This window comes from Strix aluco, chromosome Z (assembly GCF_031877795.1).
Source record: "Strix aluco isolate bStrAlu1 chromosome Z, bStrAlu1.hap1, whole genome shotgun sequence".
Classification (NCBI taxonomy): Eukaryota; Metazoa; Chordata; class Aves; order Strigiformes; family Strigidae; genus Strix; species Strix aluco.
In genome coordinates this window covers 64,180,752-64,195,457 of record NC_133971.1, presented here as the reverse complement: position 1 = coordinate 64,195,457, position 14,706 = coordinate 64,180,752, and the positions used below count along the sequence as shown (strand labels likewise).

At 39.1% G+C, this 14,706-nt stretch overlaps 1 protein-coding gene across 3 annotated transcripts in view; it reads right to left on the bottom strand.

Annotated features, from left to right (window-relative positions):
* The window catches only part of SLC12A2 (solute carrier family 12 member 2), a 64,650-nt gene that overhangs the window by 25,260 nt on the left and 24,684 nt on the right, over window positions 1-14,706 (bottom strand). For all 3 annotated transcript variants that reach the window (XM_074812027.1, XM_074812026.1, XM_074812025.1), the window contains exons 7-11: window positions 12,317-12,425; window positions 11,758-11,885; window positions 11,585-11,669; window positions 7,579-7,727; window positions 2,722-2,829 (exon numbers count right to left, since the gene is read on the bottom strand). In XM_074812027.1, the coding sequence (XP_074668128.1) occupies window positions 2,722-2,829; window positions 7,579-7,727; window positions 11,585-11,669; window positions 11,758-11,885; window positions 12,317-12,425 (579 nt within the window). The remainder of the gene's footprint in view (window positions 1-2,721; window positions 2,830-7,578; window positions 7,728-11,584; window positions 11,670-11,757; window positions 11,886-12,316; window positions 12,426-14,706) is intronic.

The following is a 14,706-nucleotide window of genomic DNA, read 5'->3' as shown; positions in this document are numbered from 1 at the left end:
CTAGAGAAGGTGCCCTGCTGGATCTCCTCTTTGTGAACAGAGAAGGACTGGTGGATGATGTGATGGTTGGAGGACGACTAGGGCACAGCAATCATGAAATAATAGAGTTCTCTATTCTTAGAGAGGCCAGGAGACAGGGCAGCAGAACTGACATCCTGGACTTCCAAAGGGCTGACTTTGACTTGTTTGGGCAACTGCTTGACCCATGGGAGACGATCCTGAAGGGTACAGGGGTTCAGGAAGGCTGGGCACTCTTTAAGAAGGAAGTTTTAATGGCACAGGAGCAGGCAGTCCCCAGGTGCTGTAAGAGAAGCTGGTAACAGAGAAGACCACCCTGGCTAAACAGGGAGCTTTAGCTGCAACTCAGGGAGAAAAGGAGAGTTTACAGCCTTTGGAAGAAGGGGCTAGCTGCTCACAATGATTACAAAGAGGCTGTGAGGCTATGCAGGGCGGAAATCAGGAGATCTAAAGCCCAGCTGGAAATTAGTCTGGCTTCAGCAATCAAGGACAACAAGAAATGTTTCTATAAGTATGTGAGCAGCAAAAGAAAGACCAGGGAGAGCCTCCATGCCCTGCTACACGCAGGAGGAAACATGGTAACAAGTGATGAGGAAAAGGCTGAGGTGCTTAATGCCTTCTTGCCTTAATAGCAAGACTAGTTGTACTGAGGGAATCCAGCCTCCTCATCCAGAAGACAGAGACTGGGAGAACGACCGCCCCGCATTCCAGGAGGAGATAGTCAGCGACCTACTGCATCACACAGACACACACAAGTCTATGGGACCGGATGGGATACACCCGAGGGTGCTGAAGGAGCTGGCTGGGGTGCTCGCCAAGCCGCTTTCCATCACTTACCAGCAGTCCTGGCTGACCGGGGAGGTCCTGACAGATTGGAAATTGGCCAATGTGACGCCCATATACAAGAAGGGTCAGAAGGATGATCAGGGAAATTACAGGCCTATCACCTTGACTTTGGTGCCCAGGATGCTGATGGAGCAGCTCATCCTGAGTACAATCCCACAACACATGCGGGACCAACCAGATGATCAGGCCCAGTCAGCATGGGTTTATGAAAGGTAGGTCCTGCTTGACAAACCTGATCTCCTTCTACAACAGGGTGACCTGCTTATTGGATGAGGGAAAGGCTGTGGATGTTGTCTACCTTGACTTCAGTAAGGCCTTTGACACCATTTCCCACAGCATTCTCCTGGTGAAACTGGCTGCTCGAGGCTTGGATGGGCACACGCTTTGCTGGGTAAAAAACTGTCTGGATGGCTGGGCCCAAAGAGTTGTGGTGAAGGGAGTTAAATCCAGTTGGCGGCCGGTCACGAGTGGTGTCCCCCAGGGCTCGGTTTTGGGGCCACTCCTGTTTAACATCTTTATTGATGATCTAGACGAGGGGATTGAGTGCACCCTCAGTAAGTTTGCAGATGGCACCAAGTTGGGTGGGAGTGTTGATCTGCTCGAGGGTAGGGAGGCTCTGCAGAGAGAGCTGGACAGGCTGGAGCGATGGGCTCAGGACAACAGTAGGAGTTTCAATAAGGCCAAATGCCGGGTGCTGCACTTCAGCCACAACAACCCCCATCAGCGCTACAGGCTTGGGGAGCAGTGGCTGGAGAGCTGCCAGTCAGAGAGGGACCTGGGGGTGTTGATTGACAGCCACCTGTACATGAGCCAGCAGTGTGCCCAGGTGGCCAAGAAGGCCAATGGCATCCTGGCTTGTATCAGAAATAGCATGGCCAGCAGGGACAGGGAAGTGATCTTCCCCCTGTACTCGGCACTGGTGAGGCCGCACCTCGATTCCTGGGTTCAGTTTTGGGCCCCTCACTACAAAAAGGACATTGAATTGCTCGAGTGTGTCCAGAGAAGGGCAACGAAGCTGGTGAAGGGTCTGGAGCACAGGTCGTACGAGAAGCGGCTGAGGGAACTGGGGTTGTTTAGTGTGGAGAAGAGGAGGCTGAGGGGAGACCTCATCGCCCTCTACAACTACCTGACAGGAGGTTGCAGAGAGCTGGGGATGAGTCTCTTTAATCAAGTAATAAGCAATATGGCAAGAGGTAATGGCCTGAAGTTGTGCCAGGGGAGGTTTAGACTGGATATTAGGAAACATTTCTTTACAGAACGGATTGTTAGGCGTTGGAATGGGCTGCCCAGGGAGGTGGTGGAGTCCCCATCCCTGGAGGTGTTTAAGAGTCGGGTCGACGTAGCGCTGAGGCATATGGTGTAGTTGGGAACTGTCAGTGTTGGGTTAATGGTTGGACTGGATGATCTTCAAGGTCTTTTCCAACCTAGACAATTCTGTGATTCTGTGACAATGTATTCTGCAAGGATTAAGGCTCCACAGCTACAGGTTCTACTTCATGATGTCTCCTTCTTTGAGATTACTTTGAGAAATGAACGAATCTGTTCTCTTTGTACGTACTCCACTGTTACTTGCAATAAAAAAAAACATCTAAAGGAAACTGTAGACTCCTGTAACATTAGTTCCACCACAACTAATCTCTAAACTAACTGGAAACACATGAGATCTGGAACAAATTATAGTCTAGCTGTCTTTAGTAACAATAACATTCTAAGCAACAGGTAAATATTAGATCAATTACTGATGTGAACTGATATGAATCATGATGGCAGTATGTCAGAGTCTCCTTCCAAAAATTCTGATTCAAAAGTTAATTGAAATTATTCTTTAAAAGATCATGGTTTTGCTTCCATACTTACCTGGAAGATCTTAGGTGCACTCACAAGAGATGCTAATGCAGAAGACAGGGTGGCTGAAAAAATACCTGCAGAAATCAGTGGTGCAAATCCTGATACCATGCTCATGACCTGAAAGCAAAGTAATTATGTTTTAAAAGAATATGAAAAAGTATACTATGCAATTGGATGGCAACATTAACTCCACAAGCAGAAAAATTAAATACTGTGTACCCTCCACTTAAAAGCTGTTTGAATATCATATATTCATATCAATGAACAAAGTAGGGACAAATTAGGTGATACAAATTTCAGAACAAGCGAAGCTGGTTTTTCCACACAATATATAGTCCAACCATGTAATTCTCAGGTCAAAACAATTAATGGTGAAAGTCTCCTCGGGTTCATAGAAGGATTAAAAATAAGTCATGGAAGAAAAATACATTGGAATTTGTTACATATTTTGACTAGCCTACCATTGAATAACAATCTTCTCAGAAAGCCCAAATGACAAAACAACTGAAATCGGGGAACACCTTGGGAAAGCTGACTGTCTTTCTCACCATCTCCAACACTCTAAGTTAGGCTTGTTTCCCAGTTAAAACTAAAAGGACAGGGCAAACTTGCTTCCTATCTCCCCAAGATAACATTCTAGAACATCTTTGTAACCCCAGTGAGTGAAATACAATATGCAACTCTTGGTAAACTGGATAAATGGTAAATGCTCAGTAAGCTAAGTGTAAAAGAACAATGTTGATAAGACATTAAAAAAAAAAATCCACATTAGAACCAAAGCAGTTTCTGTCTAATGGCCGTATGGCCTAAAGACCCTCTTCTACTTCTGTACCATAGCTGCATCCAGCTTTGCATGTGTCAAGTAAATTAAGATACAGAACTATGTATTTAAAAAACAATCATGGTTTAATAGAGTACTTTTCTTTATGAAACAAAAGCCTAAGCTGCTTGAAGATAGCCAGTGTTTAAGAATTTAATACCACCTTGAAAAAGCTTGTTTTAAGTCAATGGACCAAACCCAGCATGGTGCCTTTCAAGCACAGTGTGTCAGAATGAGGTTCTGCATCATTTGCACTGATTACTTGCCTTTTTCATCCTCATCACCGAGAGTATCAAGAAAGGGACTAAAGGAAGGCAAGAAAGATCATGCATAAGTGTCCAGTTTTTAAGTTACTGTCACCTGAAGTTGTAAAATCTAGCTGTCTAAAGCAATCTTACTAGGTAGGACATGGGTCAGTGATGAAGTTTTATTTATATTCTTAGGGGTAAAGTAATGACAAAATTTAGCATTTTTCTCCAGATCAGACTGACAAAAACTGCTGGGTCTCTCAAACAGTCAGCTGAATCTTGCCTCTACATGAGGTTTCACTGGTCAGTTCAAGGCATGCCGTGCCTAAAAAGAGAAATTAAATAATTGCAGGTGTGTAAGATGAGAGTGAAGTAGCTGTCATAGTAGTGTAACGAATGAAGGAGAGAATTTCCTGATGCATATTCGTAGTTGACAACAAAAAAAGTTAGGACTTTATTCATAGCTAAATAAAACTAATGACACATGCATTAAACTCTCCCTCCTACGCTCAGGTTCAAGTTAGTTTTACAGTCAACAGAAAAAGTTACAGTTGTAAATGCCAGTTTATAATAACCCTACACTATATTTCTAAAAGAGAAATCAAGGGTGTAAATGCTTTACTGACAAATGTTTTAGAAAGAAACCCTTTCTGTAGCAACATAATGAACAAGCATAGAGTTATCTTTGTAGAAGCAGTATGAAAAAAATTGTCTTCCCTGCAAGGATGGCTTGATCAATCTTTACTGGAAGGACAAAGAATCTATGTACAACTCTCCATCACTTTTCTTCCCATCCAATTTAAAACTGTTATTTCGAGGCCTTCACTTTACTACACTTGCATTGACTTCTTGCAATTTAGTTCTTACAGTCTACTCAGATTTTACATTCTCTTTCTAGGTTTTGTTCATTGTCTCCATTTATTTACACTATCTGTTTTTGAATATTAGACCTGTTTTTGAGAGAAAACTGAGTAAGAAAACTTCTTCTAAACTGGAGGAACAAAAGGGGAACCAGTTCCAGTAGAACTCGTATGCCACAGTGTTAAACATCCCCTCCTCACCCCCCAACATACACACCATAATCCAAATGTCATGACCACAAAACCAAGAAGCCCCCATATGCAGTTAACTATAGCAATAAAGTTTTCATCCTTGAAAGAACACACAGAATCAGAAAGACAGATACCTCAATAAGAATTGTCCTCTTACCACTGGTGTGTTGAGACAGATACATAGTTACTGCTGATACAGGACTCATGTTTGCTTGGCATTTACTGTTTAGACAGTTTCTTAAACTTCAAACATTTGGGATAATGAAATATCATATTTTGACTACAGTTTCAGTTCTTTGTTCCAGCCATTGTGGAGCAGAAAAAAGTGCCACAATGAAAACAAGCAGCAGCTTCTTTAAAGTTAGATTTTTATAATGAATATGGAGGAAGCATTGTTCAACTCCCCCTTCCCCTAACTTTCTTCAAATATTTTACAGCTGCCCTCCTTCGTAGGAGGAATGTTTTAGCAGAACTTTTATATTGTTTCTGGAATGGAGTTTCATGCTACTTTCAACTGTCATCCAAAGTTGACCAAATTCTGCATTTAAATTACCCAAAGCTGTTATTTATTCTAGGGAAGTTCCAGGCTGAGGCTAGAGAGCCCAAAACAAGTTTTTGAAGTTACTCTTCTACCAGGTGACAGCCTGGGCACAGAAATGTCACTGACACTGAGCAGAGAATTGTCTGAAGCCTGTGAGGACACGTAATTCATTTGCATTAACTACAGCAGAAACTAAAGATGATCTTTCTGTGCAAGTCTGACCAAGCCTGTCTCACCAACTGTTCTCATTTTAAGTTTTTTAGTATCATCTAAGCTTTCCGCAGGTACTGCAAGTCATCTACATGCTGCCCCAAAACACTCAAAACCTGAGCTACCTAAGCACTAACTTCAAAACAATTCTTTGCCAGAAGAACCGAATACAGCACAAATTATACTGAAGTGATGAAGTCAGCTGTGCACATGAGTAAAATGGCACTTCCAACATCTGAATCTGCATGCTTACAAACTCTAAGGCAAATACAACAATCTTTGCTCACTTTAGGGATTAATTTATGTTTGTGAAGTTATTTGTTCTCAGTTATTTAACCTACAGAAAGAAGTTATGTTTGTCTGAAGAGTTTGAGAGGCACACAAGCTTGGTAGCCCCCCCGCTCCCTCCCCCGAGACTTGCATATAAAAGAAGAAATCTCTTTACAGCTACCACTCAAAGCTACCGAGTTGAGGGCAGTTCAGTTAGAAAATTGACAACATGTATCTAGAGGTAGACAGCCCCTCTTGCAAACTACTTCCTTCTGACATCTTCTGAAAAGGCTGAAATCAGACTCTGCAAAAGCTATGCAGAAAAGAGAAAAAGCAAACAGCAAGGGAAAGACCAACTCGGTATTAGAAAAACAAAATTCCACAGAGAAGGTGGCTAAGCACTGCAGCAGGTTGCCCGGAGATGTTTTGCAGTATCCATGACAAAGTTTTCAAAACCCTAACAGAAAGGGGGCATAAGGGGCACTGCTTTCTCTGTGCAGCCCCTGGTCTTGAAAGTGACTTTTTGTATTTGGAACACATGAGTTTTTCCACAGAGAGAAGCAAGAATAATCTGGGAGATAGAAGTACTCTTTAGACCAAATGGTAGGAACTAGAACATTAATGACTGACAACTTAGAAGTTCAAGCAACACAGTAAGCAACCTTACCAAAGTTATGACTTAAGAGGAAACCAGCTCTATGCTAGTCTCAGCTGTACGTTTGATGATATACTGGTTCTTTTGAGCTTAAACAAATGAGAACATAATCAGTTTTTTTAGAAAATTATTCTCCCATGAGCAATTCTTAAAGTGTTTCTAAATAGAGACTTTTTCTAAACCAGAACAAAGTAACGCCACACAGACACTCAAATTACATTTTACTCTTCATAGACCAGTCTGCACTGCAACATTATTTCAGCACATACAAAACAATTTCTGCACCCAGCTTTTCAAGTGAGGCTGTCAGCCTAAGTAGTAAATAGTACATGTAAGGACTACGTGTACTACATGTACTTCTGATCAAAACCCACAAGCCAGACCCTTTTTTCATTACTGGATTTCAGCTTAATATCTAGCCAACTTTTTGTACACCTATTAGAAAAACTTAGGGAAAAAATGGACTACCACAGAGCAATTTTAAGTTAATCATCAATAAGTATATTTTCCTTGGTTTCTTCCAAACCCTTACCAATAGCTCATGGACATTCCAATTACCTGTGAAGTATAAGTGGAAGACTGAATTACCTCATGACTTCTAGAGGATTTTTAAATACAGTAACATCAGGTTTTATGAAAATTCACAACATTCTTGCCATTGAAGAGGATACTGTGACAAACATGTAAAACATTCTTAAGAAGTCATCATATTTTCTGAGAAATTTAAAAAATTAAGGAACAAGTTATTGAGAGAGGCTACTACTGAACTATCCACATCACTGAATGATGACATTCATATATGTAAACAGAGAAAGTTGCAGTTCCACCACCAAACTTAAGCAGTTTACTTGGAAGAAGAGTAAATATTTATACCACCTGTGTATAAACACCCAAAAGTTTAACATAGTTACATTACTCTTGAACATACTAGCTAGAGTGTACAATTTAACTACTGCAGATAAACCTTCTATTTATGAAGATGAGCATTTTTAGCCTATGATTTTTCTTAATACACAATTCAAAAAAAGAATAAACACAAAAGCCAATGAATTTAGGAGGAAGTTTTATACCTGGAAATTATTCATCAGCCCATACTGACACCCTGCCTGACAGGATGAGAAATCATAGTTTAATTTGCAAGCTGCAGTAGTGCAATTTGTCAGCTCGGTGACAATGGTGTTATTGAAGTTCCCTGTGGCATCTCGCACAACACAAGAACCTAGAGTGGACACAATCATAAAAAAAGTCATTAACAGACCGAACCTGAATTTCAGGACACATATCAAGCTCAATTCCCTTTTAATGTAAGCATACTCTCCCACAGCAACATTAAAATATGTCATTTACATTTTTAAAGCATTTCAACATTAAGCACATCTTCACTATGAAGAACAAATACAAACAAGCAAACTAACTGCTTTCTTGTCTGAGATGATCTTCAGTTTTTTAATAAATCTGAGTCTAGTAAGAACAGGAAAATTTTAGTACAGAGGAAAACAACGTCAACAGACTTGCAAAAGTTTAACAGCACAATTTTAGCTCAACGTATTTCTCTGAATCGTAAGTTTCCACACAGCTCTTTAATTTAAGTTAGTATTATGCACCACTGATTTTATAATTTCTCTTTTTGTCAATTTTCTTAGAGAAATGCATTTTTGTAGTGTATATATAGATGTACGTATGTAGACAGGTGTGCATAGCGTTGCTGTTATTTCTTTTCCAGTCAATATGGCTCAGACATGAGAAAAAATAGTTTGTCATGAAAACCTGTTGCAAGGCAGTTTCCAACACTTAAACAAGCCACCTCCTATGTGATATTTTAAGTTGGTTTCTTGGTGAAAAACAAAGCCACACGGTCCCATTCCTACCACATTTTTTATAACTAATTTTATAACTTAAACTGCTGTTGTCAGTTAATCTATGATTATTTGTAATTTCACTGGTCACGAAAATGCTGAAGACACAGCACTGCAGCCCTTAAGTACTAAGAAAAACTAGGAAGTACTGAAAAGCCCGCAAGTCTTCTATTTCAAGGCTTTTTGTCTCATAAAGGACAAAACAAACTAGAGCAGACTAAGTATTATTTAACACTCTATGGTTTAACAGTTGAGGAAGTCGAACTGTTTGGATACCAGCAAATACTTGCAGGAAGAGGAATTAAATAAAGAGTGGGGAAGAGACGAGGGAAGTCTATAGAGCAGTAGCCAATAGAATTCCCTTAATTTGGTCTTTTAGGAACTTAAAAGGCAAGGAGGTCCTGGGAACAGAACCATGTAACTATGGAGGACCTAAACTACTTGCAAGTAAGGAGGGCATACATGTGCTGCAAGCTTAAGTTTCTCCAACAACAATCCCTGTTATCTACGTAATTTGTGTCTCATTGGCAAAATGAATTCCTAAATACCTGTATTATGTTTAGATTGCTTCTGAGCCATTAGAACTTGATTAACAGTCCACAATAACAGCTGGTCCTGGTAGGTGGACATCACTTAATCTTTCCACTTTTCAGATTTATTTTTCAGTTGCTTATTAAGCCCAACTGGTTAAATTTCAGTAAATTTCCTATATTGATCACCTGTCTTATGCTTTTCCTGTGGGAATGTGGAGGGGCTGGGTTTTTCTGTTGTTGTTATTCACTCTTAAATGGGATTAAAAGCTCTGTCTGAGACAAAGGTTCTTCTCTTCCACAACGTATTTGCCCCAGCCATTCATGCAGTATATAATGGATGCAACAATATACTTACTAGTTGAACTATTTGTAAATAACATTTTGTTGGTAATGGATTGCAGTGGCAGACCCATTAAGTCAAGCAATCCATTAAATAGCTACAATGCACTATCACAGCCTTCCTCTTCCTCATTCCTTTTTTCATAGTTCAGATCCAACTGGCTGGCAGGTCTTTCACACACAGAGTCAAAGTATGACAGAAAGGGACAACAGCGCTATGAACAAACTTAATGTGAGCCTTACTGTGAGAAAATGCAGAACAGAAGCCAGCTGGGCAGGCTCCATTCTCAGCAGAAGATACTCAGATATAAGTAGGAGTCCAGACATTTTATTTAACCCTCATTCAGAAAAGTTTTATTTATTTATAATATTCTGGCAATATTTTCCCTAAGAAATAGGGAAGACCTATAGGTCTTCTTTCCTGTAAAAACAGGATTTTACCTTTTCATAGGCATTTATAAGGGCGTTCCTGCCAAAGTCGTATATATAAGTTTTGCCATGTTATAAGCCTAAATTTAGCAGACCATCTATATCAAGTTATCTCCTAACTACATGCAATCAGCAAGAATTCCAGAGGCACTACCCTAAATGCTTCAGATTGCAGCTGAGAATGCTTAATTTCTCCAGTGTTATATGTAGCCACAATTAGGCTCTCATTAATTAGTTTTACTGCCCTGTTTACAGAAAGCATGTCTTAACCCTACTCAGAAGTTTTTTGTTAGAGCTTCCCTTGGTTTTAAAGCAATAAATACTGTTCTTTGAAATATGTCTTTCAAAAATTTTGATATAAAAGTTGCTTATACAATCTTCATCCTGCCATCCTGTCTTCATCCTGATGCACATCTGCATTAGTCCCTTGCTAAAATATGAAACTGCACACTTTCTTCACACAGCTTTTTGAAATAGGCTGCCTAGCTCTAGCAGTAGGACTAGCAATTTTCCTCTTCCAATCCTCCTCTACTTAGTTTCATAACCTTCTTACCACAGAGTGTGCAAATACTGAGCTAAATTCAAAACATCATCTTCCCCTTCAGGCATGACTGCTCAGTGACATTTACTAGCCCCTTCAAAGTTTTAATGGCTTATTACTACTCTAGAAACTTATTCAATGCCTCAAAAAGACCCAAATTTCACTCATATCACAATCTCTGACTTCTGCAATAGCACTCGTGTTTTCTAACCAGCAGAATTCTAAGTGTAAGTTATAGGAGACAACTAAGGTAGGACATTTCTGATGCATCAAACAATTTCATGTTCAGTTAGTTTTGCAAACTGTTGCTTTCGCAATGTGAAAAATGAGGTTTTTCACATTTGGAAGATGATCAGAGTATTCCATTAACAAATTAATATTAACGAGCATTTTCCTCTCATGTGGGTTCAAATTCTAAGGCATTCAAATTTGGTAGCAGAGGTCTATGCGGTCAGTTTAATTAGGAAATAAGTGTAGGTCGTTATGCTGCATAAAGCACGATCACTACAGAGCAACTATTTGGCAGAGCTACAGTAAAATGTTAGCCAACAGAGGCAGACTAGCAAGACTGGTATCTTTGGAAAGGAAGTATCATTAGTGGTAAGCTCAATGGTACTCTTACAAATAAGAATTTCATTCAAAAGGCAGCAGAGCTAAGATAAGGCAAGGTTTTTCATGTAAGAAAACTTGACTACTGCTGCCAGAAACTAATTTGTGTGACACAAATAAAAACATTTCCAGTCACAGGGGTGGGGAAAACCAGGAAGAAAGGTTATACTCATATCAGTCTCTGACTGTTTCTCCTCTTTCCACATGAAAATAAAACTACAGACAACATTTCTGAACATGACAACACTTCTGAAAGTGGGCTGGCCAGATGAAGGTACTACTCCCTATCCTCCCTCCACTGGGGAATTACTGCTTTTGCATCCTCACCAAAGAGCTGTTTGATCATCCCATGATTCAATTCAGATAAGTAGCTGACTACCATCATCTTCAAACCAATACAGGTGTTTGTTCAGTGAGTATTTCCTGAAACCACATTTTTCTAATCCAGGGATTATCCCACTGCTAAATTGTAAATCTTTTAACATAAATTACTGCAACAAATGAGGAAACATCCATATGAACTCTATTGTCATCTTTCGTCTGAGGCAGTCACTAGCCTTAGAAAAATATCACTAATTTTAGGAAATTATAAAAACCAGCTGAAAATTGCACCTCCAACCAATAAAAATTAGGAATCTCTGGCTATTACGTTCCCATGCTTGAAAGTCAATTACATAATGACTTTACACGATGAATTACATAAACCATATCAAAACACACCCTCAGAATGAATGTGAAATGATGAAGTTAAAAAGCATTCTCTATTTACCTACAGATACTGCAATTCCTGCGTAAACCAATGTAGTAATTAAGATGGCCAGCAGCGTTCCTTTGGGTATGGCTGACTGAGGATCCTGAAAGAAAAATGTCAAGTGGACACTGATGAGAGGCATAAATGTACACCCAGTGTTTGTGAACAACATTTGCTAATTCACTACTTACCGCAAGATCACCTGAGATATTTGCACCAGCAAGTATGCCAGTTGCAGCAGGGAAGAAAATAGCAAATACAGAAAAGAAAGTTTCCTCCTGTCGGAAATCTGGTCCAAAATTCTCCATAAATATCTCAGCTGTAGAAAAAGATTTAAATCTATCAATATTCATATAGAATCTACAGTGTTAGCCCATTCCAGCCACTATCAGCTCCATGAAAAAGCTGAAAATCAACAGCTGTACAACCTTCCTAAAATTAAGCATACAACATTTAAGGCCTGATTCATCACTTCTACTCAAAATAAAAGTCAACACAGTAAACTTAAATAGCCTTTAGAAACAGAAAAAGTACTTACAGTATCATCTGGCTTTTTAAACTTGAATATATTGGATATTAAGCAGGCAGGACCAAGTTTTGGCCCAATAGCTTTAAGGAACAAACTTCAGGACAAAAAAAATCTCTATACTTAAATAGGACTATAAGCTATTTTAAACATTTAACTTAATTATGACAGCATGTCTCCTCTTTGCAAAGATATTGTTTACAATATTAATTGTTCCAACATACCTTTATAACCAAAGAAACCTTTAGGCTTCTTGCTATCCAAAGGAATAAATGTTCCTATGACAAAGTCTCCAATAGCAAGTATGAGGATCACCAGTAAGACTATTTGTGCCTGAAACATAATGATTGCAGTCAAACAGAAGAATTTGCTCTTTCACAGTTTGAAGCTTCAATGTTATGTTCTAAAATGTAAATATTTGATTCCAAATTCAGCTTAGTGTTCTCAGTTTGTTTTCCACAAATAAGGCAAGCTGGAGAGAACATGTACCAAGATTTTTAACAAAGAAATAGGAATAATTTGTAAGTTTAACATCCATTCAAAAGAGAATGTTATTACCATGCCCCTCGAAGTCATACTTCTAAAGACAAAATACTTAAGAACTATTTTCTTTATAAGCCTTTCAAGAAGGAATGGATTTGAATAGACTGAAGACATTCACAAAAAAAAAAAAAAAACACAGCTAAATGCACACAAACGTATTGCCTTATTAACCACAATCATAATACTCTGTCGTATACTTTAGTACGTGATATTTACTTTACTAAGAATTTTATTACATCAGGAATCAAAAAGCTTTTATTCGCTACTTTATGTAACGGACTAGATCATTTTGTTACATTCTCCTGTTCTCAACCCTTATTTATGAAATTAAATTGCAGACTACCACAATTACTTGTTAATTTCTAGCTTTCTTGAGACTTTTTTCATTACAACCTAGATTTTTAGTGACTGTTCAATAAAACCATTCAAAACCCTACACTTGGAACAATCCAATGCACACCTGAGGCATTCAATGCCTCAAAAGTGTGAGTAAAGATAAATCTAAGCACTGAGGAAATGGTTCAGGTTTTGCATTTAAATAAGCTACCACAACTGCCCTGTTATCTTTTGTGTTATGTTTCCTTATAGAGCCATATGCCAGTGGCTCAGGGGAAGTTATTCGTAGTTTGACTTTTTTTTCAGGCCTAGGATCAGAACTTAATATGTAAAAGTTTTCAGTTCACACAGTCTCGCAAAACACGGTAGTACAGTGATAAATAGCATGACAGACAAGAGCAGAGTTAGAAGACCACCTGAAGAAACCACTTTGTGCATTATTATTTAGATCCCTCTTTGGCCAAGCCTAGAGAATAGATGACAGATGTAAGGATGCAATTGGGTGCTTACAAAAGTCTTCAGTAAGCCCAGAGAATTCAGTGTTGAGTTATAACAGAGCAATTGCCACAAGTGGATTTATCCAGTAACAAACGTAGGCTTCTCCCTGAAGCTAAGAGCATTTTCTGAGTATCTTCCTTATATTCAAAAGTCTCAAAGAATGGGCTTCTAAGACTTTAACACAACAACATGACTGAGTGGCAAGAGATCACAAACTCTGAAAAGCAATTTTTTAAGCAGGCTTCTTTGGAATCCCAGTCTCTCTTAACTTTCAGATCTACTTCAAACGCGTTATTTTAGATTCCCCTTGTCCCATTTTCCATGGCATTCTCTAAGTCATGTGGAAGGCACAGGAGAACATCATAGATACTTTAATCAAGGGGAAGTATTAGTGTTTTGCTATGCTAAGTTGTATGTCAACCCACATGAAGTGCTTGTTTGACAAGTTCAGTTGCTTACTATCACTCCTACCTGCCGCCTTCTGTGATTCAGAAAGCGAGGCAACAAGCCTTGATTTCTGCACTGAGCATGGGATTTTTGAAAGCTACCTATTTCTTAATAAGGATGATGCTGCAGTGATACCACACTTAAGGTTTGATACAGAAACATTAAATAAAAGGGGTATTTTTATGCAAACTATTGTTACAGAATTGCTCATGCTACAGAGCAAAAGCAAGGTATTTCTTGTGACTTTAAGTGACAGTGGCCAGAGGGTTAATAATAACTAACTCATTCAGAAGAAAAACTAAACAGTTGAGATTAAGGAGGACAGTACTGTTTGACGTCAGATGCATAAAGATACTATTACTGATTGAAGTTACAGTGAAGGACTACTTGAGGAAGGTAAACAATTTTTACAGAAGTGCACTGTTCAATTTAAAAGTACACGCCAAAGTCAATTTCTGTAGATTCTTTTCTCCCTGTGGTAGATCCAAGTAACGCACTTGATCCTCTCTTACCTTTTCTACGATCCCTACTTCTAGGGCTGGAAGCAACAATGAGAAAAAACTCTCATTTTGGTTATGTGTATCATCACCTTGATGCAGGAGCATAAGATACTGTTTTATAACAGTTTATAACACTTACGTGAAGAAGCTCCTTCAGTTGCCTCTCACTGCAGAAAACAGGTGCTATTGTGAAGCAAATATCAAATGGGAAGGGAGACCAAGTGAGGCTCTTCTCAATTATGTTTGAGCACACTGGATGGATATTCTGAAAAAGCTTACCAGGTGCAGGA